The sequence below is a fragment of the Sporothrix schenckii genome, assembly GCF_000961545.1.
Source record: "Sporothrix schenckii 1099-18 chromosome Unknown Cont47, whole genome shotgun sequence".
NCBI classification, from domain to species: domain Eukaryota; kingdom Fungi; phylum Ascomycota; class Sordariomycetes; order Ophiostomatales; family Ophiostomataceae; genus Sporothrix; species Sporothrix schenckii.
In genome coordinates, this window is record NW_015971148.1 from 2,453,884 (window position 1) to 2,479,024 (window position 25,141).

General features: G+C 51.8%; 3 protein-coding genes across 3 annotated transcripts; all 3 read left to right on the forward strand.

The window, feature by feature from the left end:
- Positions 1-16,957: 16,957 nt before the first annotated feature.
- On the forward strand, positions 16,958-18,289 carry SPSK_03384 (uncharacterized protein; the record flags this gene model as incomplete). Its single annotated transcript, XM_016730222.1, has 1 exon — positions 16,958-18,289. The coding sequence occupies one exon, from the start codon at positions 16,958-16,960 to the stop codon at positions 18,287-18,289; it is 1,332 nt and encodes a 443-aa protein (XP_016585358.1).
- A 1,487-nt stretch (positions 18,290-19,776) lies between these two features.
- SPSK_03453 (uncharacterized protein) lies at positions 19,777-20,906 on the forward strand (the record flags this gene model as incomplete). Its single annotated transcript, XM_016730291.1, has 2 exons — positions 19,777-20,689; positions 20,755-20,906. 2 exons carry the CDS (start codon positions 19,777-19,779, stop codon positions 20,904-20,906), a joined length of 1,065 nt encoding a protein of 354 aa, XP_016585359.1.
- A 621-nt stretch (positions 20,907-21,527) lies between these two features.
- SPSK_02976 (uncharacterized protein) lies at positions 21,528-25,058 on the forward strand (the record flags this gene model as incomplete). The annotated part of the gene is made up of 2 exons (XM_016729822.1): positions 21,528-21,560; positions 21,645-25,058. The coding sequence occupies 2 exons, from the start codon at positions 21,528-21,530 to the stop codon at positions 25,056-25,058; spliced, it is 3,447 nt and encodes a 1,148-aa protein (XP_016585360.1).
- Between the last annotated feature and the right edge of the window lie 83 nt (positions 25,059-25,141).

The following is a 25,141-nucleotide window of genomic DNA, read 5'->3' on the forward strand; positions in this document are numbered from 1 at the left end:
CTACACGAAATGTGCGCCTCTCTCCTACACATCATCTCCTTTTTGCACCAGTGTTTCGTGGTGTTTCGATGGCCGCTGCTTGGTTCCCCATGTGGAAGATTGCTGGTTCGTTTTGGTGCTCAACCCAGACCAGAATTACAATTGTGCCAAATGCCAAATGTACAACATACGACATACGACATGCTTATCTGGAGCAAGACTAAATAAGGGACGTACCAACGGAACCGCGTGCATCAACGGCGCTTGTCCTGCCACCGGTCCTGTGACTGTTTTCATTTCCTATTCACCGGCCCCTTTTTGCTGCCACGACGTGAAACGCGACGTGCGTGTCGTTTCGTCGTTTCGTCGTTTCTTTCTGACCTTTTGTTCTCTCCTTTTCCTATTTTAAAGCTCCTGTTTTTGCTCGTATCTTTCTTCCCAGTGCATCTCTCGCGTTACGTTGTATCCGTCCTCTGAAATCTGTGTTGATGTCGTCGGCTGTAATACCCCGTCCTACTATTATCATAAAAACTTGCCACAGGCTAAACACAAAGGTCGACTCTCCCAGCGTAGGCCTCCATTTCTTCTAGAAGGACACACCAGGCCGGGGGCCACACTGTTCCCCATTTACCCGGCCTGTCGACTGCCATGCTTTGCCCATGCTTGATATTTTTGTGCCCGATGATCCGATCTTCATTCGCCGGGGAGCTCCTTGCTCGACTGTGACATCCCCATCTCGCCGGGATAGCTGAATAACTACGATATACTGAGTAGGACGACGCACAAAATACATCTAACATCTGGATGCACATCCCTGGCCTTTCTGGACGCGTCAACTGAGGTCTCGTCCGTCCATTGTGCCCCAACCATAATAACAAACCCAACTCTGGGACGCGGCATGTGCTCATAACCGTTGCAAATTTGGCCCTTGTTAGCGACCTGGCCCTGCAATCTGCAGAGGACCAGGAGCTTATTACCAAGCAGTCTAAAGTTACATGTACGGTGCCAGGATGCATCAACAACATTCCCACTTCCCGTGCATGGGTCCCCCTTTTCCTCCCACACCCCCTCTCATCTATCCGTCGTTGCTTCTCACCCCCCGTCTCTTCCTTTCCCGCCGGTTGCAGGGATTATTATCTCCGGGGGGGAGTCCCTGCAACTTGCAAGAAAGGACCCCTCCCCCTTTTCTCATCCTCCATTTTGTTGCTCTTTCTCTTTGATTCTTTCTACGAACGCATTGTACAAAATTGGAGAGTAAGAGCTAAAGAAACAGAATATACCAAAATAGCAACCAAAATAGCAAGGACCGCTACTCTGCACGGGGTAGTAAAGACTCAAAACGCACACGTATTTTCAAAATGTGTTGTCGCCGCAGTTGCGTACGAAAAAGGAAACTGTCGCGTCTCACGCGACAGAGCACACACCACAACTACAAAACGGCGGCAACAGACGAAAAGGCCGCAGAAAGGCCCGGACTCTTGTCGCCACGACGCAGGCTGTTGCAACATATGCTCGACGCACTATCTACGCCCGAAGCAAAACTTTTGCCATATCCAGTATCTTCACTCAATGCCGTGCTTTAAGGCCGTCCCTTGCCCTTCATTTACGTACGGCGTATGTGTTCTTTCTAGTGATCTTTGCGGCGTGGTACGGCGTGTTTACTTGCTGCCACATTAGATCTCTTTCCTCTCTTTGTCACATGCGGCCCCCTCTGGCCCGTCTCACCCCCTTCCCCTATTCCACGTACAGCCCCCTCGCCTCCTTTCCGACCAGTTGACGACTCACCACCTTCCGTAAACCGGCCCTATTACTTGTCTAGGCCAGAGATGGTGGTCTGCGATTCTATACGGAGTACAACATCCACCCGCCGTACTTGTGGCGGACATGTTTCCTAAAGATACACAAGATATCGAGGTGAAAAGAATATTGAGCAACGTGTACAATGTACTCCGTACAGATATTGAGTAATACACAAAAGATGTCATGCATGCAGCCAAATTCGTCTAAATGCACGACACTGAAGTCTCTCTCTCGTCGGCACTGGACCATTTTCTGGGACATGGTATGGGACCTTCCCGGGACGCCTGTTCTTCACCTTGAGTGACCACGTACTCTTCTCCGTACTCCATGTTGCCTGCTGCTCTGCCACACACTGCATACGGCTCCTGTATTACTGCAGCACCAGCTTTGTGTGTCCCATACGGAAGATTAAGGTGGCGTTTGTGCTCCTGTCGTGCAGGACGTATCATAACATCGCCCTTGGGCTATGCTGTGCCTCTTGTCGCCATTCTTTGTCCGTCTGTGACTTGTCGATGCAGGTGCCTTCGTCCTGTTTATCCACCAACCAATACACGCCGTCTGATTTTAAATAACACTCTTCTTTTCCTCGTACAGACAGCCGAGGGGGACTATGTTGTTTGAACGTTGGACGAAGAAACGTGCCTTTTTTGACGCTCTATGCAGGCCAACTCGGTGTACGTGCAATCATCTGCCTTTTCTATTTTTACTTTAGTTCTTTCTTGTGCTTTTACCTTGGGAAACGCATTTGGTTGGCTCCTAAACGGGCACTTCGGAACATTTGGGCCTTTATGCTTCTTATTCCGACAATGTCAGCGGAAACAGATAATTATAGAACCAGCCGAAGCCCTTCACAACTTCCCTTGCAATGATGGACGTCGTCGTTGTCGGTAGTTGCCTATTACTGTTTTTGTTTTACGTGCGTAAATCACTGCGTTTGGTGCAGGAAATAAGAGGTTTGTATGCATTTTCTTTCCTTCTTTTCCCTCTCTTGTCACATTTGTCACAGTTTTCGAAATGCACGGACCTGGCCAATGAAGCACCATCAAAAACGCCCACTGATTCAGACCACCATCCAGAAATAACAGGCTCGATCACAGCCAACATGACGTGAATACTCCGTGCTTGGTTTTTCTTTTCTTCGTCTTGTCACTCCAGTGTCGTATTGAACACTCCGTTGTCTGACACACTTCACGCCCGACGCCGTCTAACTTGCAAGACAGGGAAATGCTCGTCACATCGGACACAATATTTCGCTGGTTATGAATTGCAGCTTGCTTTTTGTACTGTGTTTTTTTTTCTCGGCTCTCTCGCTCTCTCGACCGTTGTCGGTGCTCCTTTTTTCAGTCCTCCCGTTTCACCGTCGAGTATCGTTTCCCATTATTTTCTTTTCGTCTTTTCGCATTGCAGTTGAGTTTAAAGTGGGTCGAACAACAGCGTTTTCATTCCTGTGAGAGGATGCGCTAGCTGCTTGACTGCTGCAGGCGTGGTGTGCGATGTGGGCTTCCGTTGTGGACATGCGTGCATTGCATGAATTTCAAGGTGTGTTTGGGCATGCGGGCGGTTTTGAGAGTGGGGGGCACAGGGAGTGGGACGTGGACCTGCAGTCCTTTGGTCGTCTGTTTTCAACAATCTACCATCTCAACGAGCCGAGAAGGATTCATACTGCATGGTGTATTGTTGCACACTATTTCTACTCGAAGTGAGCTGAGGATAATATTATACGATATGTGAGGAAATGCAATGTATATCAAGAGATATCATGGAAGAGGAAAGAAGTTATGGAAACGAGGAGACTGGTTTGATGGTTGACTTTATATTTGCTATTGGGATCAATGGTGATGTACGCTTTTTCATGCTTAGGTCCGTTGAAAGCAAAAGTAAAGAAAAGAAAATAATAATTAAAGTAAAAAATAAAGAAAATAACGCATAAAACAAATAAATCGAAAACGATAAGCACCACATATAAAAACGCATTGGCTAACTGCCTCTAAATTACCCATAACATGGGCTCCCATTCGACTTACCTAGATCCAAACAGAGCTCATCTTTCGGATGATGCTCAAGGCAGCCTTTGACAACTTTACTCACGTCACACTTGGAAGGAAACTTGTCAAACAGGGATTATGGAAGGTGGGCAGAGGGTAGGGGAATAAGGTTTTCCGGGAGCAGACCAGCATGGCAGGGAGTGGATGGATCCCGTCGTCGTGAAAAGGGAGGGGGGCGGGTCGTGGTCCTTTCACAGGCTCTGGCCTGGATCTTTCCTTCCCTTCTAATTTTATGAGATGTTATGAAATCGGGCAGGGATACTCTGGCTGCCCTTGTTGTCGGTCACAAGAAGCACATAGCACATCCCAGCAATCCTGGATTCCGTATGGATACCTGCATTCCCCTTACTAGCAACGGCAGTAAATAAAAATGGTTCAACGAAATAAATGCACCTCGGAAAACCCGTCGCCGCACGTTTCGAGGAACATACGTCTACTGGCGCTTGGGCGACATTGTACAACTGGGCCGTACCTTCACATTTCCTGACAGGTGAGATTCCTCTTTACTCCGTAAAGTAACGCACCCCATGCGCACGGCAAGGGAATAAAAAGGGGCTGCGAAATCCCCGAGCGGGATGTGTTGATTGACAGCCATCTCTTTCGCGCCATCGGTCAGCTGGCTTTCTCGCTTGGTCCTGGTCGCCCTCTCCTGGCCATGGAGATCACGGACCAGACAACATTTTTCTGGGGATTTCGAAACCCAGCAGCGACAATCATGGCCTCCAAATACGTTTCAACACATTGACATCACATTAGGTGATTCATTTCTCTTTTCTTTTCTTTCTTTCTTTTTAATTCTTTTTTCTAGGCTGTCCGCCCCCAACAAGCCTGCTGCCGTCATTACTGCGTGTGGCCCACGACAAGGTTAATAATAGAAATCAAGGGGCCGCTTCTCATGTTTGGTCATCTTGTTCCGGCCTTTTGTGGCTCAGTTTGTACGACGTAAGGCCGCCCATTTTCAAGATGCCAAAAAGAAGACGCAAATCACTGTGGAGCCGACGGTTTTCTCGACCTAGATTCGTGAATTGATGAGATAGGAATACGTATGTGTGGCATACTCTGTACTGCATGGCCGTAATCCCTAGCCGAGAACGCAGAGTCGAGAAAGGTGACGTCTCACACAATCCAGGGACTTTCAAAAAGGTAGGACAAGACCCCTATTCCGTTTCGGAGCGACCCAGAAATGACCAAGACCGTGAGACATGGCGCATGGGGAAAGCGCGACTGGCGTCGAAAGAAAGAAGCAAGGAAGGAAAGACGAAGACAAGCCGAGGAAATAACCACCGAGTTGCTATCACGAACGGTCTGGATTTCGCGAGAAGGAAACAAATAAAGTAAACACATGGCCACGCACTCCTGTCTGAAATTCTGAAATGCCACGGTACCTGCACATCGGCAGCCCAGCCCTCTGGTCTCCCATGTCTGTCGTGTCTCTGTTTATTTTTAATAAAAAAAGGCCGTTTGTCGCGTTCACCTTTTGTCCCTCTTTTTATGTTTATTTTATTTCCGAGGCTGCCAAATGAGAGAGGAAGCGATACAAGACAGGATCAATAGCAAATGGAAAAGTGCAAATGTGCCCCCCAGGAAGTAAATACTTCTGTGCTCAGAAAAAACGTTAAAGCCCCAACACAGAGGAACTGTTAAGGGACCTTGCGAATGGTGTATGCCGATCAACATGCACACATTTCAGACACTTCAGCTGCGAACGTCCACCTCGACGTTCTCAAAGGCCTACGACATGCGACATAATCGGTGGTTTTCGCCCAGCCTTGATGCGAGTGGTCCGCCGCACTTGCCACGTCGTTCATATCAGCCCACATCTTTGGTCGTCTTCTGTCTTTGCCACCCGATGTCAGGCATCCCTTACATCGTCTGTATATGTAAAACGTTACTCGGTGAGCTTGTTCACCAGGCCTTTTATGCCCCCTGTGATGACGAGCCGTCCCTCATTCCGGCGGCCGACAAAGTACACGCCAACGCCGCACTATGAGGAACGACCAAGGAGAGGGACAGGACACGACAGGGTTTCCCCACGGTTTTAGGAACCTAGACCATCTGTTGTGGACTGAACAGGGCTTGGCTAGGGCAAGTTGTGACTTGTTGCGCGACTGCAACTTGTTCCCGTGCGTCGTAGGGATAGGCCAGGCCAAACCACAAACCAGGGAAAGGTAAACCGCTTGTGGGTAGGAGGAAAGAAGCGAGCCGGATTCCACTGTCAGTGCGACCGTCAAATCGAGACCAACTCGACTTCAGAGAAGCCAAGAAAGTCTAGAAATTCACCATGAGGTTAACACATTCTGGATCCTCGAGTCAATGAGGTTTGTTGAGAAGAAAGTACGACCTGAGCCATTTCCCGACCAAGGGATTTTTTTTAAAATTTTTTTAAACACTTTTCTATATATATGCCTCTCGTTTAGCGTCTCACATTGTCGACAAAAATATGCACCGGTTTCGGGACCACCAGCGTCCGTCAAGGAGCCTCTGGGTGAGAAGACACCGTTGGATTCAAAGATTCATAAGTCGTCTTGGGCTCGCGTGCCTCAAGCCCTTTTTTTTTTTGAAGCTCCGCCGGAAGCTCGGAGGAATTTGGAACCTGCCTGTGATCTTTGCGGTCGTGTGGGCAGGTAAAATCACTCGTATACTGGATTCATTTTGTTGTGCAAAGGGCTCACTCCGTGTCTTAAGGATACGAAGTAAGCAAATCAGAATCAGCCTTGCAATCTGCCTTACTCCTCTGATTGTGTCACTGTTAAATTCGAAGGAGTTCAAAGAACCAAGGAAAGGAGAGACAAACGAGACAAACGAGCCAAACGAGAAACTAGAAACAAGAGAACAAGAACGTCGTAACGAAAAGGAATAAAAGGGGGACGAGACGTAAGCAGACCTCCCCACCCCTAGACAGCGTGGCCCACTCCTTTTTAAAAAAGTGGAAAAGGAGAATTAGAGCCACACCTTTCACCCTCTAGGGCCCACCCGCCCGTTCTCAAACCCACACACCATTTCAAATCCCATCTCTGTTTTCTCGGCTGGTCTCCCCACTGAAACCCCTCTAATCTCGTTCCGAGAAGGTTGGAGAGAAGAAAACGATGGAAGAACAAGCGGAAAGTAGCAAACATGAAGAGGGAATAATCAAACAGGATGTCAAAGGACAGGTGAACAGCATGGAAACACCGGAACGTAACGATAAACGCGAACAATATGAAGACTGAAAGATGACAGCTAGCGTGCGGGACGTCTCCCCTTCTCTTTTCTTCATGCTGCAGGGTGGCTTGAACCAAGGCCCTGCTGGTCGTTTGTTTGATTGAATTGGGGGGGGGGGCTCAAATTTCCTTCAACGGCTACCCGTCAACCCTGTCTGTCTGGAGAAATGGGGGTTGCCTTGCTGCCAACCACAACAGCGCCTGTAGCATGTTCCACCCATCTGAATGACGACGTCAATACATGTGGTGCTTTCTTTTCTTGTACTTACCTCACCGATTTGTGATTTGCCCCGACACTCGTGTAAGTGAGCACAAAAAACACATAAAGACCTGTTTACGGCTGTCATCTGCTCCTGGATAAATATTGTCTGGCAAGAAAAATGCCATCCCGACATCTGCATATTCGTCGTACCCCATCATCCCTACCGAGAGAAAACGCGACACCCCTGGGATATCCCTGTGACCACCCCTGGACAGGCCGCACCGCTACCCAAGCCACCAGCGGGAACCACCGCCTCGGGAACGCTTTCGAGAAAACAAAGGACGTACATGTACATCGTTAGGGGAGGGGAGAGCAAGGGGTCACATACCAGGAGATCCAATCCAAGCTTAGTGGGAACGCCGTAATGTTCCGTTCAAAATGGGGAGAAGGTACTGAGAATCGAAGTACGACGTATTTCTCTCCGAAGTCTTGTCAATGTCTAGTGGAGTTCTTGAGCCCATATCAATTTCAGGACGTAAGATAAAGGATACCACCATAATCTCGAGACCAGTCGTCATCAGCTTCAGCAGCGCGAAAACGAGCATCAATTCGTGCTGTCTTGGCGCTCTCGAGAAAGCAGCGCCTTCTTCCTTCCCTTGATGTATTTTCTTTTTTTTTTTTTTTTTTTTTTTTTTTTTTTTTGTGCTCAAGCATTGCAGGTCACAGATTCACGACCAAGAGTGCAGAGGATTAGGGCCGAAAGAACATTGTCTTAATATCTCGTTGACACACGTGGACCGACATCCATGCACTCCAGGGCCGTTTTCCACGCAAACCTGCAGCGATCCAAATCACGCGGCGGGACAAAAGGCCGTCTGCCCGACTTGTTTCGCCTGTCCGCCACAAACGGGGAGCAGGCCTCCGATCATCGCTTAACCACGCGCCACGCTTTTTTGCTGCTCCAAAAGGATAGTTTGGCGAGAGAGCTACCTGATATGGAAACGATCATCGACCCCATTCTTTGCACGTAGTGGTACGGAGTAGCCTATCAGTTTTCTCACGTTAGTAGGTTTGTCGGTGCTTGTTGGCATCGCTTCTGTTCAGTTCTTTGACAGGTGACGGTCTGTGATGGTCCGTAAACCCGACTAGACCTACTTGCACCGACTGGTATTAATGACACTACTAACTTTTTACGCAGCAGAGCAAAAATCATGTTTAGGCACTGCAGTCACTTCTGTCGAAAATAGAGTGACATACCTGGGCTGTCGGAGACCTGAGGTGGAGCCGGCCTGCACCCCGGCCATCTTTGACTCTAGACTCATTCAGTGATGCCTGCCAACTTACTGTCTCGTGCTTCAGCCAGCGAGAATACTTCCAGGATTAAGCGCAGCCAACTGCAAACTGAAGCTTTTTTGGCCCAGAATGGGGTATGCGCACTGTTGCGACATTCGTCGTACGCATTTGTATACGCGCTTAGGAGACTGTTGCCCATACTGTGCACCTGCGCCTTTCGCCCGCTTCTTGTTTCTGCTGGCTGGATCTTCGCTGCGAGGCAAATCACTTCTCCGAGGTTTTGTTTTGTGTTTTGCAGCATGACCGTGCAAATGGAGCGACAGACCTTCCTGTTGTCACAAAGCCCACATCCCGTGCCCCACATTGTTCAGGGATAGTTTGTGTTGTGCCACAGAATTTGCGCCGCAAGCCCAAACTAAGAGTAGATGTCTGTATTTCGTACCTGACCTGCTGACGTCTACCTGGACCCAAGAAGCACGATGTAAATTCTCATGTCGGAGGGTCCTTGCAAGACATGCAGATGACAGGACAGGGCTGCAGGTCCAAAGTCAAAATTGGGCGATTGGTCGCCGCTGATTGCTGCTGAACAGTAGACCTTGGGAATTCGGGGTTGAGCTGCCTTGAGGCTTGAGTTGTCTCATTCTCGTCGCCTCGTCGCCTCTTCTTTCTTTTCTTGCGTGGGCAACATAAGACAACCTTTGGCACGGTCTGTTGGTTGGCTTCTCATTGCAACCCTTTCACCCGTCCCTCGTAGACGCACCTTAGCTACTCATGTGGCATTGGTGGTTGGTCTGGTTGTGCTGAAGATGGTTTTCACTGATTTTTTATTGATTATTGGATTCATTGTTGTTGGCAACCTTGGCTCGCCTCCCCGAGGGGCACATGCCTTATCGGTTTCCCTTTCAGGGGCGTCCTCCGTTCTTTCCTCTGCAGAACACTGCCGCAGTTTGCTCCTGCCGTGGGTATTGGCTGCTTCATTCGACATATTCCGTACGGGTGTTGTACGCGTCCCGCTATCATAATTATTCAGCTGCCGATCGGCGCCTTCTTTTCTGGTTCTCTGATGTCTATTTTTGCGCCACCATTGTGCTAAATTATTTGGCGCATGTCTGGTCACCGTTTGACGCAACTTATTGGGCCATATCCAATGGTCCCTCCGGCGAAGTCTTACTTCTTACTCAAAGTGTCTTCCGGCCTATTATTTGCTGCTTTTAGTGCCGCTGTTTGCGACTTCCTTTCCCGCTAAATGGAAAACTTCTTTAATTGGCGCCGTCCTTAGAAAATGTCGTACCTGCCATCCTGAATGTTTTAAGTGAACTTTCTTGCCGTGCGTGCCTAGTTCTCAGTTGCCACCTTCCCGCGCAAATCTAGTTGGTTTTGTTTTCGTGCGCCGCCCTCTTCGAAGGGAAGGTGCGGACCGACAGGTCTTGTTTGTCCAACACGAATTGTACTGAATCGTTGCCCGATCTCTACACTCGACGAGTACACTCAAGTACATATGGACACGTGATCCTTTCAGTGCTTTCCAAACTTTGAAATTACAATGACCGGTGAGATGCGCCTAATTCTGGTTCTTCAGTGTACTTTTGGATGGCGTCATAAATTGGACAGTCAAGTCGGCATTGGCTCCCCACCACGCCCGAGCGCGCCTTCCCCCTTTCACCTGTCTGTTTCGGCCCCATTTTCACTGCCCTGCCCATTGGGTCTATGCTGACCAAAAAAAAAAAGAAAAAAAAAGAAAACAATTGTTATGCTCCCCTCTGCTGTCCTTGGTTCGTATTCTCGACTTCACTGCGTCTGATGGTGGTTGCGCTTCCGTGTCGTTGACTTTCGCTGCCAAGATTGCACGGAAAGCTTTTTGTCAAACTGTGACTCGCTCCTGCTTCATTTTGATTTCCCATAATGGTTAGAGCAAGCCACTATGATCGTTCTTTCTCTACTTGGTTTGCATAGTAACCGACTCGTTCCTTCCGTGAAAAGCCATCTCGTTTTCCACCACTGCCCCCTTTTATTTTTGTAAACAAGACCTTTCTCCTATTTTGCCCTGTTGTTGTCTTGAACCTTTCGTACGCGTCGCAAGTTTCCCCTGTTTCCAAGGACAAAGAAGAGCACCTCACCCCCACACAAATTCGAGGGACATCACCATCTTGGCTTCCCACGACAAATACATGAAGTGGATGCCAAAGCGAACCACAAAAAGCAAACGTGGACACGAAAGTTCGGGTGCAACTACACACAAACCCTGGTCTGCTTCTTGGTTAAGTTAAACCATTTCTGGTTGGGAGCAACTGGGAGCAACTGGGACCTTTCTCTTGGTCCACCCAAGTGGATTTGCGAATTCTCACCCCTGTCTTGCATCGCCCGGCAATCTGCGAGCCGCTGCACAAACGGAGTATTAACCAGCAGGTAGGCCATGCTCTACTTTCAATGTACGGAGTACGGCGTACATTTACATACCGATGGTGGACAGCCTTGTTGACCTGACCACTCTCTCGTGGCCACTCGTCTGACAGAGCTATCTTACGAACGACCACACCTCATTGATCGGAGGTCGTCGCAAAGTTTTGCGTGCGAGTATTTCATCTGGACGGGTCTCTTTAAGCACCTACCGAGCGACAAAAGAAAGAACAAAGGCGGGAGACAAGGCGAGACGGAAGTACGCCGCGGTTGTGACGACAGGCCCAACTCTGAACTTTGCGTATCATATTTTGCGCTTAGACCTGTCCTTTTACGCGCACGGTATGTATCTTACATGCACCCTTTGATTCCCCAAACACGGGTTTTTGTTGTTGATATTTCTCAAAATTTCTTTTCCGATTCGTCAGCGCCTTCCTTTGCTTCCATTTTCTTGGCTGGGTGCATGTCGTCTACTGTTTTGTGTTACACCTGTCCTGGGAAGGCGGCCGGCTTCAGCCTCTAGCTCCTTACTATTTCTAGACCCCTGCCGCAGCTGTGGTTTCTTTTTTGCCTGCAAGTTATTACTCAATTAACCACTGAGTACTCCATACTTACGATTTATGGCAGTGTTTCCGGCCACCAATCTCCTCTGCCAGTTAGGTATTATTGACATGTAGAACCATACCCCTTTTAGCACATGCCAACACCCGCCTCATTCCCACCATTCTTTCGGCGTGGGGCAGCTTCTGGTAGAGCCGGTCCTGTCTCAATTTCGGCAGCGTCCCACCCTAATTCCACTTGAGGAATTGCATGAACTGTCGTGATTGGAGCGGCTACGGAGAGAAAGCAGCTTCAAAATTTCGCGCGAAAAGCAGGCCCCGTTTACTTCAAAAGACAAGTGAGGATGGAAAGAACGACAATTGAAAGAAACAGATCGAGGGAACCCTTGACACGACCCGGAAGCCTGGCCAACTGAGCTCAGAGAAAGACATCGTTGCATTGGCATGGCGCAGGCGGCATGGCGGTGAATTTCACGATTGTCAGAATTACAGCATCGCCTCAGGCTACGTGCTGAACTTCCTTCGCCACAGGCTATCGCTTTCACTTGACTATTTTCTATTTTTATCTAAATGCTGTACTCCGTATAGAACAGTCGCAGATTTCTGGCGCGTCAGTTCCGGATCTGTGGGCTCCAGGGACTCTGTGGCAAAGAGGCGACCCGCCAACAGCTACGGTAAGTCTTACCAGCACCGAAAAACAAATAAAAAAAATGAGAGTTGGCATGGAGCGCAAAAACAGTTAAAAGAACACCCAACAGATACACCGCGAGCCCGCCGACTATTTTGAAATCTTAACGGCTTCTGGTATGGCTGACATTTGCATTTTTATGACCAGCTCCACGTCGTTTCAGGTTTACACAACCAGACACCTTCGGCATTGTGATCGCGGCACCCTGTTGCATCTGACCAACGCACGAACCACACCCCCAACCCACAATACACTCGACATTCGACACTCGAGGCTGTTTCCAATCCCCCAACATTGCCTAATTTGTCGTCGTCTTTCGACGCTTCTCATCTCCATCTCCGTTTTTTTTTTCTGCTCTACGGAGTACCAGCCTATTCACTTGAAGTCTCCACGACACGTCGCTCCCCATACGACTGTGGATTTTTTTGACGTATCTTTAGCACGATACACTGGGGATTGTTGTTATCTGGGGTGAGACTTGAAATAAGAGTGCACGCTACGGAGAAGACGGTTCGCATGCATATGAGAGAAACGAAGGGCCGGGTCGTTTCTTGCACCAGCCCAACTGTCTGCTCGTCTGCCCTGTCTTCCTTGTCTTCCGTGCCTCTCTAATCGCTTTTATCTTCCTACCTTCCCCCCCCTGCTGGCTTTGAAGATACTTTAAATTTTTATTTCGCTTTTTCTTGAAATTGTTTTATTCTGCACTCGCTTGTTCAGATATTCTCCCAAGGTTTCTGTCTCTTGCCGCTTCTTATTTTTCTATCTTATATCTTGTTTCTTCCCTACCCTTTCCCTCTTCATCTTCCTTGCAGTTCCTTCGTTTGTCACAGACTCCCTGGTCAACTCGCGTGCACGGCCACCCTTGAAAACCGGGTTGACAGCAACGCGCATATTCGTCTCTACCGACGACGTACATGCGTCCGGATCTGTCTACATAACATACTGCCACTCACGCAGACCCCTTTCCCGTTTAACCCACGATCTCGACCAGAATCCGGCCTCGCGGATATCGCAAAAACTTGCATCGTGCGCCTTCTTCAACGCACGCGGCTCGAACACCGGAAACCATCCAAGCAAACCAAACCAAACCAAACACCACCTGAATCTGCAAATTCTGGAGTTGTATCTGCCGCAGGTCTCCCGCAGGACGGCCGCACCTTTGACGCACGCGCATACCCGCCCGTGCGATTCCCAGACTGTCTGTTCTCCCCATGCCACTTGCTTGTTGCGTTTGTTCCTGCAGCACCATGTCCCATTGCTCTTCCCCCTCGTCCCATTTTCTCTCGCTCGGCTCTCTGTTCTTGCTGCTCGTGCGCCCCGTACGGCGTGTCGTCCGGCCTCAGATGCATTCCAACGACATCATCGAGTCGTCTAGACTTCCATTCCCTTGACAAACCAACGTTTCGCGACCAGTCCAAATCCAGATGCACTTTGATACCTGTTATATTCTCCAATAGTCAGTTACGAGACGTCTTCTGGCTGACAAAAATTTTTGCACAGAATATACGCCGATCATTCTAATGGGACTGACCATGGCACAACAACACCGTCAGTCAGTTCAGGCCAAAGAAGAGCCTTATGACGTGAGTTATTTTTTTTCTTCTTTCTTTTCGGGTTGCTTGACTGCACCTCGTTTCGTTCCATGTTCTCAACACACAAGTTTACCACTCTCATCCGTCCTATTCTGGCCTCCCTCTCACAACACCACACACCGATTTCCACGGGTCAGCTTGCCGCCCATTTACGCCACCGCCTCTTGTTCCCGTGTCTACCACATACTTTCTGTTTTGTTTTTGTCGGTCAGCTAGTTGCAGACTTGACGGTTCTTCCTATCCGGCCCTATTTTCTCGATCAGACTTTGTTAAATCAACCGTTGACTTGTCACTCAAGACAAGGAAGGTGCATCACGAGTGGCGTGTATTTTCTTTCCCCCCTTTCTTTCTTCGAGGTGGCTTTCTCAGACCTGTCTCGCGTCTGTGAGACCATTTTACCTCTCTTCACTCAGCACACCTTTCCTGGCACTCCTGGTGGTTCAGCGCAACACAAACTCATCCCACCCCCCCTCCCAGACACTCCGTGGAATCAAGTTTTGTTTCCAGAAAGAACGGAGGCAGTCAGGCCACTGGTGTGGTTCCTATTGGCAATTAGGGCCATCACAACAAAAATACCAGGCAATAATGTCTGTGAGAAACGAGGGTGGGAATTGCAGGGGTTGTCCTGTTTCACTAAGCACTAGGGCGCCCCATCCCACACCACGCTTCCAGCCCAAGGCAGGCTAGCGCCACGCGGACGCTGAGGCTGCCCTGCCCCTGTTTTCGTTCCAACGAAAAAGATCGGTTTCTTTCTACAAGAAAGAAAACCCATCTTTTCACGGCTTCCGCTAGGCGGGTTGTCCAACGGGTGGTAGTGCCATTCTGGTGGCCACCAAGGAAACCGGCAGGCTACGTCGTACTTTTGCAGTCTAACTGGCAGGTTGACAGCGCTTGGCTATACTCTTCACATTGTCAAGACAAGCAAAAGTCCCGGTGCCCACTATGACGAGTGACCCTGCTCTTTGTTGTCTACTTCCAACGCCTTTTCTCGATTGCGCGGCGCAACTCTGCCGGACAGTTGGTTAAAGAAGAGGCTTCTTCTTTTTGCAAGTGTCTTGTTTGGGTTGCATCGTACCAGGAAGTGATTCGACGAAGGAGGAGGGAGAGCAAGTCAGGCCAAACTTGCGACTGGCATTTTTGGGTGTTTTTCTTGCCTGGCTCGTGCGGCTTGTTGGCGGAATTGAAGGCCATCTGACAGCGGCAGCGGCAGCTCGCGCTTCCAATTGAGCTTGCTTCAGTTCACTATGATCAGCCTTTGCGTCTCTGTTCCTGCACCACTTCATGTGGCGCGGGCTATATGGCTGGTGCTCATGGTGCCGACAAGGATCGTGTCTTCCACACACCGCCCTTGTCGAGTTTGGGATTGGGGGAGGAAACAAAGGGGGACGACAGACACCCAGTGAGGCACCCGAGTTCCAGTCTTTCGAAACCCCCCGGGTTGTGTCCCCCGTCCCTTGTCCCGGCCAGTGGCTCTCTATTGGGCCATCGCCGAACGGAGTGGGTTCTGCAGCAGACGTTGCCCATTGGCCATGCTCAACTCTCCCGCTACCCCAATAGCGTGCTCTTCCCCTTTTTTCACACCCCCTATTCCTCCAGTCTTGTCCCAGAATACCTTTCTCCTGGAGATTAGCATCCTTGATCCTGGTCCCCGCTGTCCCCATTCACACCTCTGCCCTGGCTCATCTCATCGATGTTATGCCCCCCGAATTTTATGGGTTTCTGTATGCTGTTTGCGAGTACCCACTTTTCTTCCACCTGTTCAGGAAGTTCATTCACCTCCAACCAGGGAAGCTGGAAGGCAAACACTAAAATAAACTCCCAAACCAAAGCAAAAGAAGCTCAAAGCGGCCTTGCGACACAAATCAACATCCTCCTCCTGTTTTCTTTTATTTAGTTTCTCTCCCCCATTTTGCACTGGCCTACATAAGAACCTGGGCTTCCTTCACCTCCCCCACCCGTCTAAGTTGCGACTACACCACTTCCTTGTCTTCCACCTCGAATATATCGTCTTTGCACGTTCTCTTTCAACAGCAACTATCCTGGTGTCTTTCGCTCGTTCTCGCCTCGCCCAATTCTTATCTCGTTGGACCTGTTGCGTATGTATACCTCTCGCCTTGTGCCCCTTCGTCAACATCACCTCAGCGCTTGCCCGTCCTGTCTGTCGTCTGCTCGCCACGTCACTTTCTCCTTCTCCAAGTTCGGTTGTCATAGCTGGCCTTGCCTCCTCGTTGGTCCTTGCTCGCCTCTTCCCATATACCTATTGTGTCATCGACAACATCTGCACAAATATGTCGAACGTTTATGCTGGCTGGATAGTGAATTACACCATCTTGTGCATCTAAATACCGATCCCCAAACACTCGCCTGACAAAATAACACTACATGGCACAACTGCTTTCAAGTGTTTGGTTCTTAGTTAGAAACCATACAAGGAGTTGGAAACGATAGAAGGGGGGCATCTCAAGGGCAGCCTCAAGTTCAGTTAGGTTCAGTCCGCCCTGGTTTGAAAAATGAACGTGGTGGCATCTGTCGCCTACACCCGCAGATCGTCTCCCGCCCCTGATTTTTCTTTCCCGTTTCTTATCTGAGCAATTAAGACTTGCGGCGCGGCATGCCTGGCTCTTTTGTTTCTTCTGTCTTTACTTCCCATAATTCCTCCCATATCCCCCCCCAAACACTAGCTTTTCACCCCTGCTCGTCAACGTTATGTCGAGACATTAAACAAGCACCTGCCCCGCCGCCCCTTCTTTCTTTTTCCTGCATCAAAATTTGTTTATGTGCCATTGCCTTCGTGCCTGGTTCACGTATAAACTAGGTTCCGCAGGACCAACGTTACTGACTAGGTCTCTCCAGCACCACAACCACCCACAACATCCTCAGAGTCAAGCACCGCCGCATTTGCAACAATCTCGCCCACCAAGTACAGTACATCAAGCCCAGGCTCAGACAACGCAACCTCAACAGCAGGCATCACCCTATCCTGTCTACCACCAGCAGTCGCAGCACAGCAGTGGTCATCATCCGCAAGACCTCTATAACTACCAATCCAGTCCCTACAACGCTCCCGCTGCGAACAGCGGGTATACCTCTGCAGGTAATACATCACATATTGCGCCCAATGCGAGTCTCTTCACGATCGACTGAGACCAGTTGTAACTGACCATTTGGGTTTTGCTGTAAACAGATATGATGACCGCAACGATGTCCAGACCTCAGTACCCGCCCATGTCCTACCATACGCCGCAATCAAACTCCCCTGCCTCCGTGGCTTCAACAAGCGCCCATGATCAGCAGCGTAGTCTGTACGGCCAGCCGCCACCACTTCATCAGCAGCAGATGTACTATGGCCAGCACCAGCAGTACCAACCCTTGCCGCCATCAGCGGCTCCTTCTCCATATGGCCAACACACACAAGCCCCCCATCAGTCCATGGGCTCGCAGCCCGCTATGATGATGTCTCACGGCGCACCGTCCCCCGTGCCGCATCAGATGGCCCAACACCCGAGCCAGCACAGCCCGTCCGCGTTGGCGGGTAGCCCGCGTCACGCAAAGATGGAGGTCCAGAGCCTTACCCCTCAGCTCTCGCGCCAAACTGGTCCCCCGAACGCACCTTCGCCGCTCTCCATGGGGCAAGTCCAAGCTCAGAATTTGCAGGCGCAGAACATGCACGCCCAGAATCTCCAGGCACACCAGGCACACCAAACACAGAACCTGCACTCGCAACACCAGCACCATGTTCAGCACCCTCAACACGCACAGCACCCTCAGCATGCGCAGCATGCGCAGCACCCCCAGCACCCCCAGCACCCCCAGCAGCCTCCTCAGCACCCTCAGCAACACTCCGCGCACACGCCCCAGCCGAACGGTACAAGCCCGCTTCCTTCTGGTCAGGCCAGCAGCGCTGGTCAGGCGGCCGTGAACCCAAATGCAGCGCCTGGCCCGATCCCTGCAACGACACCACTGGTGGTGCGTCAGGACCAGAACGGTGTTCAGTGGATTGCGTTTGAGTACTCCCGTGACCGTGTCAAGATGGAGTATACGATTCGCTGCGACGTTGAGTCGGTGTCGACCGATGACCTTTCCCCTGAGTTCAAGCAGGACAACTGTGTTTATCCCCGTGCTTGCTGCCCTCGTGAACAGTACCGGGGCAACCGCCTGCAGTACGAGAGCGAGTGTAACACCGTCGGCTGGTCTCTTGCCCAGCTCAACCCACCGTTGCGCGGCAAGCGCGGCCTCATCCAGCGGGCGGTTGACAGCTGGCGTAACAGTAACCAGGACCCCCGGTTGCGGAGTCGCCGCGTCCGTCGCATGGCGAAGATGGGTTCCCGCAAGAATGCAGCCTCTACACCCGGCAGCATGACTTCAGGTGTCGGCCACCAGTCGCCCGCCCACCTCGGTGGCCCTGCCACGCTCCCCAACGTCGGTACTCCGATGGGTAAGCCTCTGCACGGCATGCCCCAGCAGCTTAGCCACCACGCCGACACGACGGCACACACTGGCGGAGACGAAGCTGGTATGTTCCATCAGATGTAAAGATCTGGTTGATTGGTTTTTCGCTCTATGTTTTTTCTTACTTTTCTGCCTTTTCACATTTTCCTGTTATGACCGAATCTGGCACGACGTTTTTGATACCTTTTCTCAAAGATCGCTTTTTATATACTTCTTTTCTCACCCCTTTTTTGTCCTTTGCCATTTCCTCTTCTTCTCTCATCCAACACTGTCATTTCAATTTCCTTGTGGCTCATTGGCGAGGGTCTCAACCGCCATATCTTGGTTCTTCTGGTTCTGGTTTCTTCAAAGATTTCTCTTCCGCGATTCTTGTTTCCTATTCCTCTCCTTGACCCGGCTATTACATATCTTTCGTTGTTTTTGTTTCCTTATTTTTGTTCTTTTTCACCTTTTTGGTCATTTTGATATATATACTCTTTATAGTCGGCCTGAGTCCTCCCCTTCTGAACGAAGCTCAGGTGACAGCTGGCGCACAACAAAGCAGGGATTCTGTACACTACTCTCAAATGTTATGTGTCGTGCTAGGTCGCAATGCTATTTGACGGCTGACGTATGGTGTTTTTGTTCTTCCCTGTCACTTTCTTGTTCAGTCTCCAGCACTGTTGTTTCCCAACGTTGCCTAGCGGCGTTGTTGTGCTTGATTTTTTGTCGGCTTGATGGGCTGGCTTCGGGAGACATCTTATAGTCGTCGACCGGGAGGAATTTGGAAGTGGCCAAAGAGAAAAAGAAGGACTGGATAAAGTGAAACAGGAAATTTGGTGTTAAGCGCAGGACGCGGCAAGATAGGCAGACTCGCCATTCACCTGTTTTCTTTTACATTTATTCCTGCCTCTTTACTGTTTTCTACTTGCATCGTTTTTTCTGATCCTTATTCTCTCTCTCACCTGGCGGACGAGGCTGGTCGACGTTCGTGCGATGTGGCCGCGCCAGGCTAGAGAAAGGAAACTCGCCAATGGTCGAAGAAAACAAGTGTACGAGGCAAGCAGCCGTGGAAATATAAAAGAACACAAGAGTATCTGGGATGCGAGTAGTCCGTTTGATGGAATCTCGTCACGCCTCGTGGCGGAGACTGGAATCGACGTACCATAAGGACTCCGTTTCATTTTTTGCACACAGTTTTCTATTGTAAAGACGATTCGTTCTCTACAAAATGTCTCTTTTTGCTGCATTTGGAAGTGTCCACCCCCATTTCACATCTATTATTTTGTCGAGGCCTATCCTTGCCTGAGGGGCCAGAACCCCCCTTCGTTCTCTTTGCCCCCTTTCGAACCCCTGGTATCTTGTCGTTGCATCATACACACCAATTCGGTCTCCTTTTCCAATCCTTGCCTAGTCTGTCATGGTCCCCGCTCACTCCCGCCACCCCTGCTCATGCTTGTTTGCTTGGGTTATCCCTTCTTTGGTATCTAACCTGTCGATTCTCCCTACACTGGCTGGTCTGTGCCGTGGTACTTCATGCATGTCCTCGTCGTTGTCTAGTGACCTGAGGCTGGTGAGTGTTGACACTCACCATGTTTGGTCGTGCTCCCACTCTTATGTATCATCGTCATCCCATGGTCAACATTGTCATCTCGTCGCCTTTCATTCTACCATCACCACGATATATGACCATCAAGCTGACCATATTGATGACCACAGGCGAGAGAGAAGATTCGTATGTTGACGAAAGCCAACATCATCATACCCACGCTCCAGCCGTTGGTGCCTCTACGGCGCCAAGTCTAGATGCACAGGATTCCCGGCCGGCGCTCGTTTTCGACAGCCCCTACGGCGGCTACGCAAGCGGCGCACCTCTGCCACCGATGTCTTCCTCGGTGGCGATTGCACACAATGCCGGCAGCGTGAGCGGCAGTGCGGGCACCAAAAAGGTTGTACCGCAGCCTGACGGCTTGTTCCCTGATGTTCCTGAGGCAAAGAAGCGCAAATTTGTTCTGGTTGAAGACCGTGGATCGCGGCTGCGTGTGCGCGTAACGCTGAACATGGTTGACACAAGCGAGATCCCGGACTCCTTCCGTCGCTCGAATGCCGTGTGCCCGGGCTCGTTTTTCCCGCGTGAGATGGAGAGCCCGCCTCCCAGTCCCACGGGCCGTCGCTTCTTCGTCCACGACCAAGATGACGTCGAGGACCTGAACCTAGACAACGAGGGCGACGAGGTGGAGGCCAGCGGTGATGCTGGGGCTGGCCGCAGACGCCGTCAGCACCACCGCCTGCGCATGGCCATGTCAGGGGGCAGCGATAGCCTGGACGGCACGTCGACAATGGTCACAGTTCCGGTGGGTGATGGCGTCGAGACAGAGGTGGCCATGCCGCGGATGCGCAAGGCACTGCGTCGCAAGCAGGTGCGACTCAATGACCTGGGCTGCCGTATGGCGTGGCTGCAGAGCCGTGCTTTTGCAGGCCGCCGCATATTTTTGCAGAAAGCTTGTACGGAATGCATATAACCCCCTTTGCGATGCTACAAACGACACATGCTAACATCACTAAACCAGTGGACACTTACCGTAGCAAGACTTGCAACGGCATCCAGGCGTCCATGCACGACGTCAGCGAGATTGCGCCGCACTACGAGATGCGCGTGGGTAAGAAACAGTGGCTGTCTTGCGAGCGCGAGATTGAGCTGCGGCAGCTCAGCCAGACGTGAAACCTCTATTGGTTAGACAGCATTGTAGATTTTAAGTTTTCGGGTTGATTCTGTGCGTTAAACTTGTTGATTTATATTTTTGGACGTTTTTGGCAGTTTTGGACTTTTTGGTGATATGACTTTAGTTTTTTTTACAAGGCTCCAAATGTGTACTATTGAGTTGAGGTTCAAGATCAAAGGACAAACAGGGCCTAATATTGGAGATGTCTTGGATTGTACGTCATATTTGTGTGCTGTTAAAGTTTTCATTTTAAAGCTGCCTTGCTCTTTTCCCGTGTATTGGACTTGATCTGGAAAATCGTTGGATATCATGGACTATTCTTTGTTGTGATGGCCTCAAGTTTTCTTTCGGCCGCAGCCTTATTGCCCTTTCAGGTTGTGTTAGTCGCGGCCGGCCTCAAAACGTCAAACTCGCTGACGTAATTTCGGCCCCGCCCCTGCCGCCTTCGTCGGCCAAGAGTCATTCTGGGTCATTCTCAGAATCTAAAGCGGCAATCGCTAGGCCCGGTTCCAACTGCAGTATTTGAACTGCCAACGTGCCTCATTTCCAACTTGGAACGTTTCGCGATTTCGCCCATTGACGGCCACAAACAACACATTTTTTTTGGACATGCAGCCACCATGAAGCAGCGCTTCTCTTCTCTCGATGTCCGGGTATGTTAACAGACGGGAAAACTGTCCCGCGCGCCGTTTTGCCGTCCGTTCCACTGCTAACCATCCCGCCATCCTTCTTTCTAGGCAATAAGCCACGAGCTCAACCAATCCCTCGCCGGCAACCGAATCTCCAACGTCTACGACCTCGTCCCGCCATCCGCGGCGAATTCCGGTTCCTCCTCCAACTCACGCACCATCCTCCTGCGCTTTTCCCGCAACCAGGACAAGCACCAACTTGTCGTCGACTCGGGGTTCCGCTGTCACTTGACGGCCTACGATGCTCGTGCTTCGGCCAATGCGTCGGGAACGGGCAGCGGCGGCGGGGCCAACAATGCGCCCTCGACGTTTGTCAGCCGTCTGCGCACGTTCTTGAACGGCCGCATAGTCACGGGCGTTGCTCAGGTCGGCACTGATCGCATCATCGAGATTAGCTTCAACGACGGCCAGCTGCGCCTCTACTTCGAGTTCTTCTCGGCCGGCAATGTTGTGCTGACAGATGCCAACTCCAAGGTCTTGGCGCTGCAGCGTACAGTGGCCGCCTTTCGTAGCGCCAGTCTTGATGTGACGCTCAGTGTTGGCAGTCCGTATGCTATTGGCGCCCGGAAGAATGTCTCAGAGGTTCCGGAATTGACGCTGGACCGGCTGCGCGAGGTGCTTCAAAATGCAGTTTCTGCGGATGTGCCAAAGGCTGCACCAGCCGAGGGCGAAACTGCTCCTGTAGCGGCTCCGCCGGCCAAGAAGAAGAAAAAGACAAAGGGCCTCAGCCGCATCCTGGCTCTTTCTTTCACAGATCTCTCCCAGGTGCTGATCGACCACATCTTGCTGCTGTCTGAGTTTGATATGAAAAACGCCGCTCAGCCGGAGGACATCTTGGCCGATGAGACACGCCTTCAAGCTTTGCTGAAGGTGCTCCAGGAAGTGCGTACCGTGACCGACGGCCTGACCCAGGCTGGCACCAACTGCCGTGGCTACATCATTGCTACGAACAAAGAGGTGCCCCAGGAAGATGCACAGGCGGACGAAGGACACGGCGACGCAGCATCGGAATCGGCGAGCAGCCACCCCACACCAGCGTCTCGGCGAAGCGATCTTGACTATGTAGACTTCCATCCCTTCAGCCCCCGCCAGTTTGAGATTGACCCGAAATATGTGGTCCTGCCTTTTGCTTCCTTCAACCAGGCGGCCGACGAGTTCTTTTCGCACCTGCAAGGCCTCAAGGCAGATCGCCAGGTCCACCAGCAGGAGTCGGCTGCCTCCAAGAAGCTTGAGGCTACCAAGCGCGACCAGGCACAGCGCATCGAATCGCTGCAGGAGACACAACAACTCAACGTCCGGAAGGCCGCGGCCATCGAGGCCAACAAGGATTGGGTGCAGCTGGCCATTGATGCCGTCAACGAACAGCTGCAGCTGGGCATGGACTGGGGTGACCTCCAAGTCATGATTGAAAACAGCGCGGCTAGCAACCCGGTGGCGGCGCTCATCAAGCTGCCTATGAACCTGGCCGAGGGCACGATTACTCTGCGGCTGCACGAAGAGCCCGAAGAGGGCTGGGAGGAAGAGTACGAGGAGGGTGCCTACGAGCAGGATGGAGATGGGGACGAAGGCCACGGGACGATTGATGTCGATGTCAAGCTGGCTCTGTCCGTATGGAGCAATGCCCGCGAGTACTACGACCAGAAGCGTGTGGCAGCCGTCAAGGAGCAGAAGACCAAGGAGGTCACTTCGTTGGCGCTGCGCAATGCCGAGAAAAAAGTGGTCGAGGAGCTGAAGCGCGTCCAAAAGACGGGCAAGCCAACGCCGCAACTTATCCGCCGGCAACTCTGGTTCGAAAAGTTTTGGTGGTTCATCTCGTCCGACGGCCACCTGATTCTCGCTGCCCGCGAGTCGCAGCAATGCGAGATGCTGTACCGTCAGTACCTCCGCCGGGGCGATGTTTACGTGCATGCCGATCTCAAGGGCTCGCCGGGCATGATTATCATCAAGAACCGCCCCGACACCGATGTTGACGCGCCCATCCCACCGGCGACGCTGGCACAAGCCGGAACGCTGGCCGTGTGCGCTTCTGAGGCGTGGGACACCAAGGCCGGCATGGGTGCATACTGGGTGCACTCAAACCAGGTCTTCAAGTCGACCGCCAGCGGCGACATCCTCCCGCCCGGCTCCTTCGACGTCCGCGGAGAGAAGAACCATATGCCACCGCCGCAGCGTGTGCTCGGGTTCGGTCTGTATTTCAAAATTAGCGATGCCAGCCGAGTCAACCACGGAAAGCACCAGTTCGTATCGCCACCGACCAACGTCGACGAAGATGAAGATGAAGAGGCAGAGGAGGAGGAAGAGGAGATAGCAGAGGTTGGCCACAGCGATTCCGATGAAAAGCTCGACGATGCAGGGAAGCAGACACAAGAGCCGGTGGACACGACAGAGGAAGAACCCACTCTTGAGCCAGCAGCAATAGCCGAAGCGGTCGCAGTTGAGGGCAAGGAAGCAGAAGACAACGACGGTAGAGAGGCCGAAAGTGTGGCAGAAAATGTGGCAGACGAGAAGAAGGAGCCAGAGGACGATGCCGATTCGGCCGCTCCAGCGGCGGGATGGATCGGAAAGGCACATTCGCATCTCCGCGCTAGCTCACCAACGCCGTCCCGGGGCTCGAGCGTTAACACCAGCTCTGGCGGCAGCTCCAAGCGCGGCCAAAAGGCCAAAGCCAAGAAGCTGGCGAAATACAAAGACCAGGATGACGAGGACCGGGCCCGCGCCGAGAAGCTTGTCGGCATTTCCGCCGGCCGCGAGAAGCAGGAGGCCAAGTTGCGTGCCAAGGCCCAGCGCGAGGCCGAGATTGCGGCCTACGAAGAGCGCCGTCGCATCCAAAAGGAGAAGCAGCTGCAGAAAATGCGTGATTTCGAAGCGGCGCGGCAGGCCAAGATGGAGGCTGGCGGCGACAATGGCAATGGCGGCGGCGCACTCGGCAACACGGACGACGCTGATGACGCCGGCAGCCTGGACGTGCTCAGCTCTCTTGTTACGCGGCCTGCCCCCGGCGACGAGATCCTCGAGATGGTTCCCGTTTGCGGGCCCTGGATGGCACTGTCCAAGCTCAAGTACAAAGTCAAGCTGCAGCCGGGCCCGACGAAGAAGGGCCGTGCCATGCGGGACGTGCTCGAGCGGTGGCGGCGCGTTGGTGAGGCCGGCAAGGCCAACCCCAATGTCATCGACGAGGAGAGCCGCGACCCGGAGCGCATGTGGCCGCGGGAGGTGGAGCTGATCTCGGGTATCAAGATGGAGGAGGCGTCCAACAGTGTGCCGGTGGGCAAGCTGACTCTGGTGCAGGGCGGCGGCTTTGGCGGAAGCGGAGGTGGTGGCGGCGGCGGCGGTGGCGGAGGGGGAGGAAAGGGCGGCAAGGGTGTCAAGGGCGGCGCAGGCAAAGGGGGCAAAGGCAAGGGTGTTGGGAAGAGCGGTGCAGGAGGCGGCAAAGGTGGGAAGGGCGGAGGTGGGAAGAGATGAGCAGAAGATGCAGCTGAGGTGAATCTGAGGTGAAAGTGATAGGAAAGTCATGCATAAGTCGAATGAAGATCAGATGAAGATCA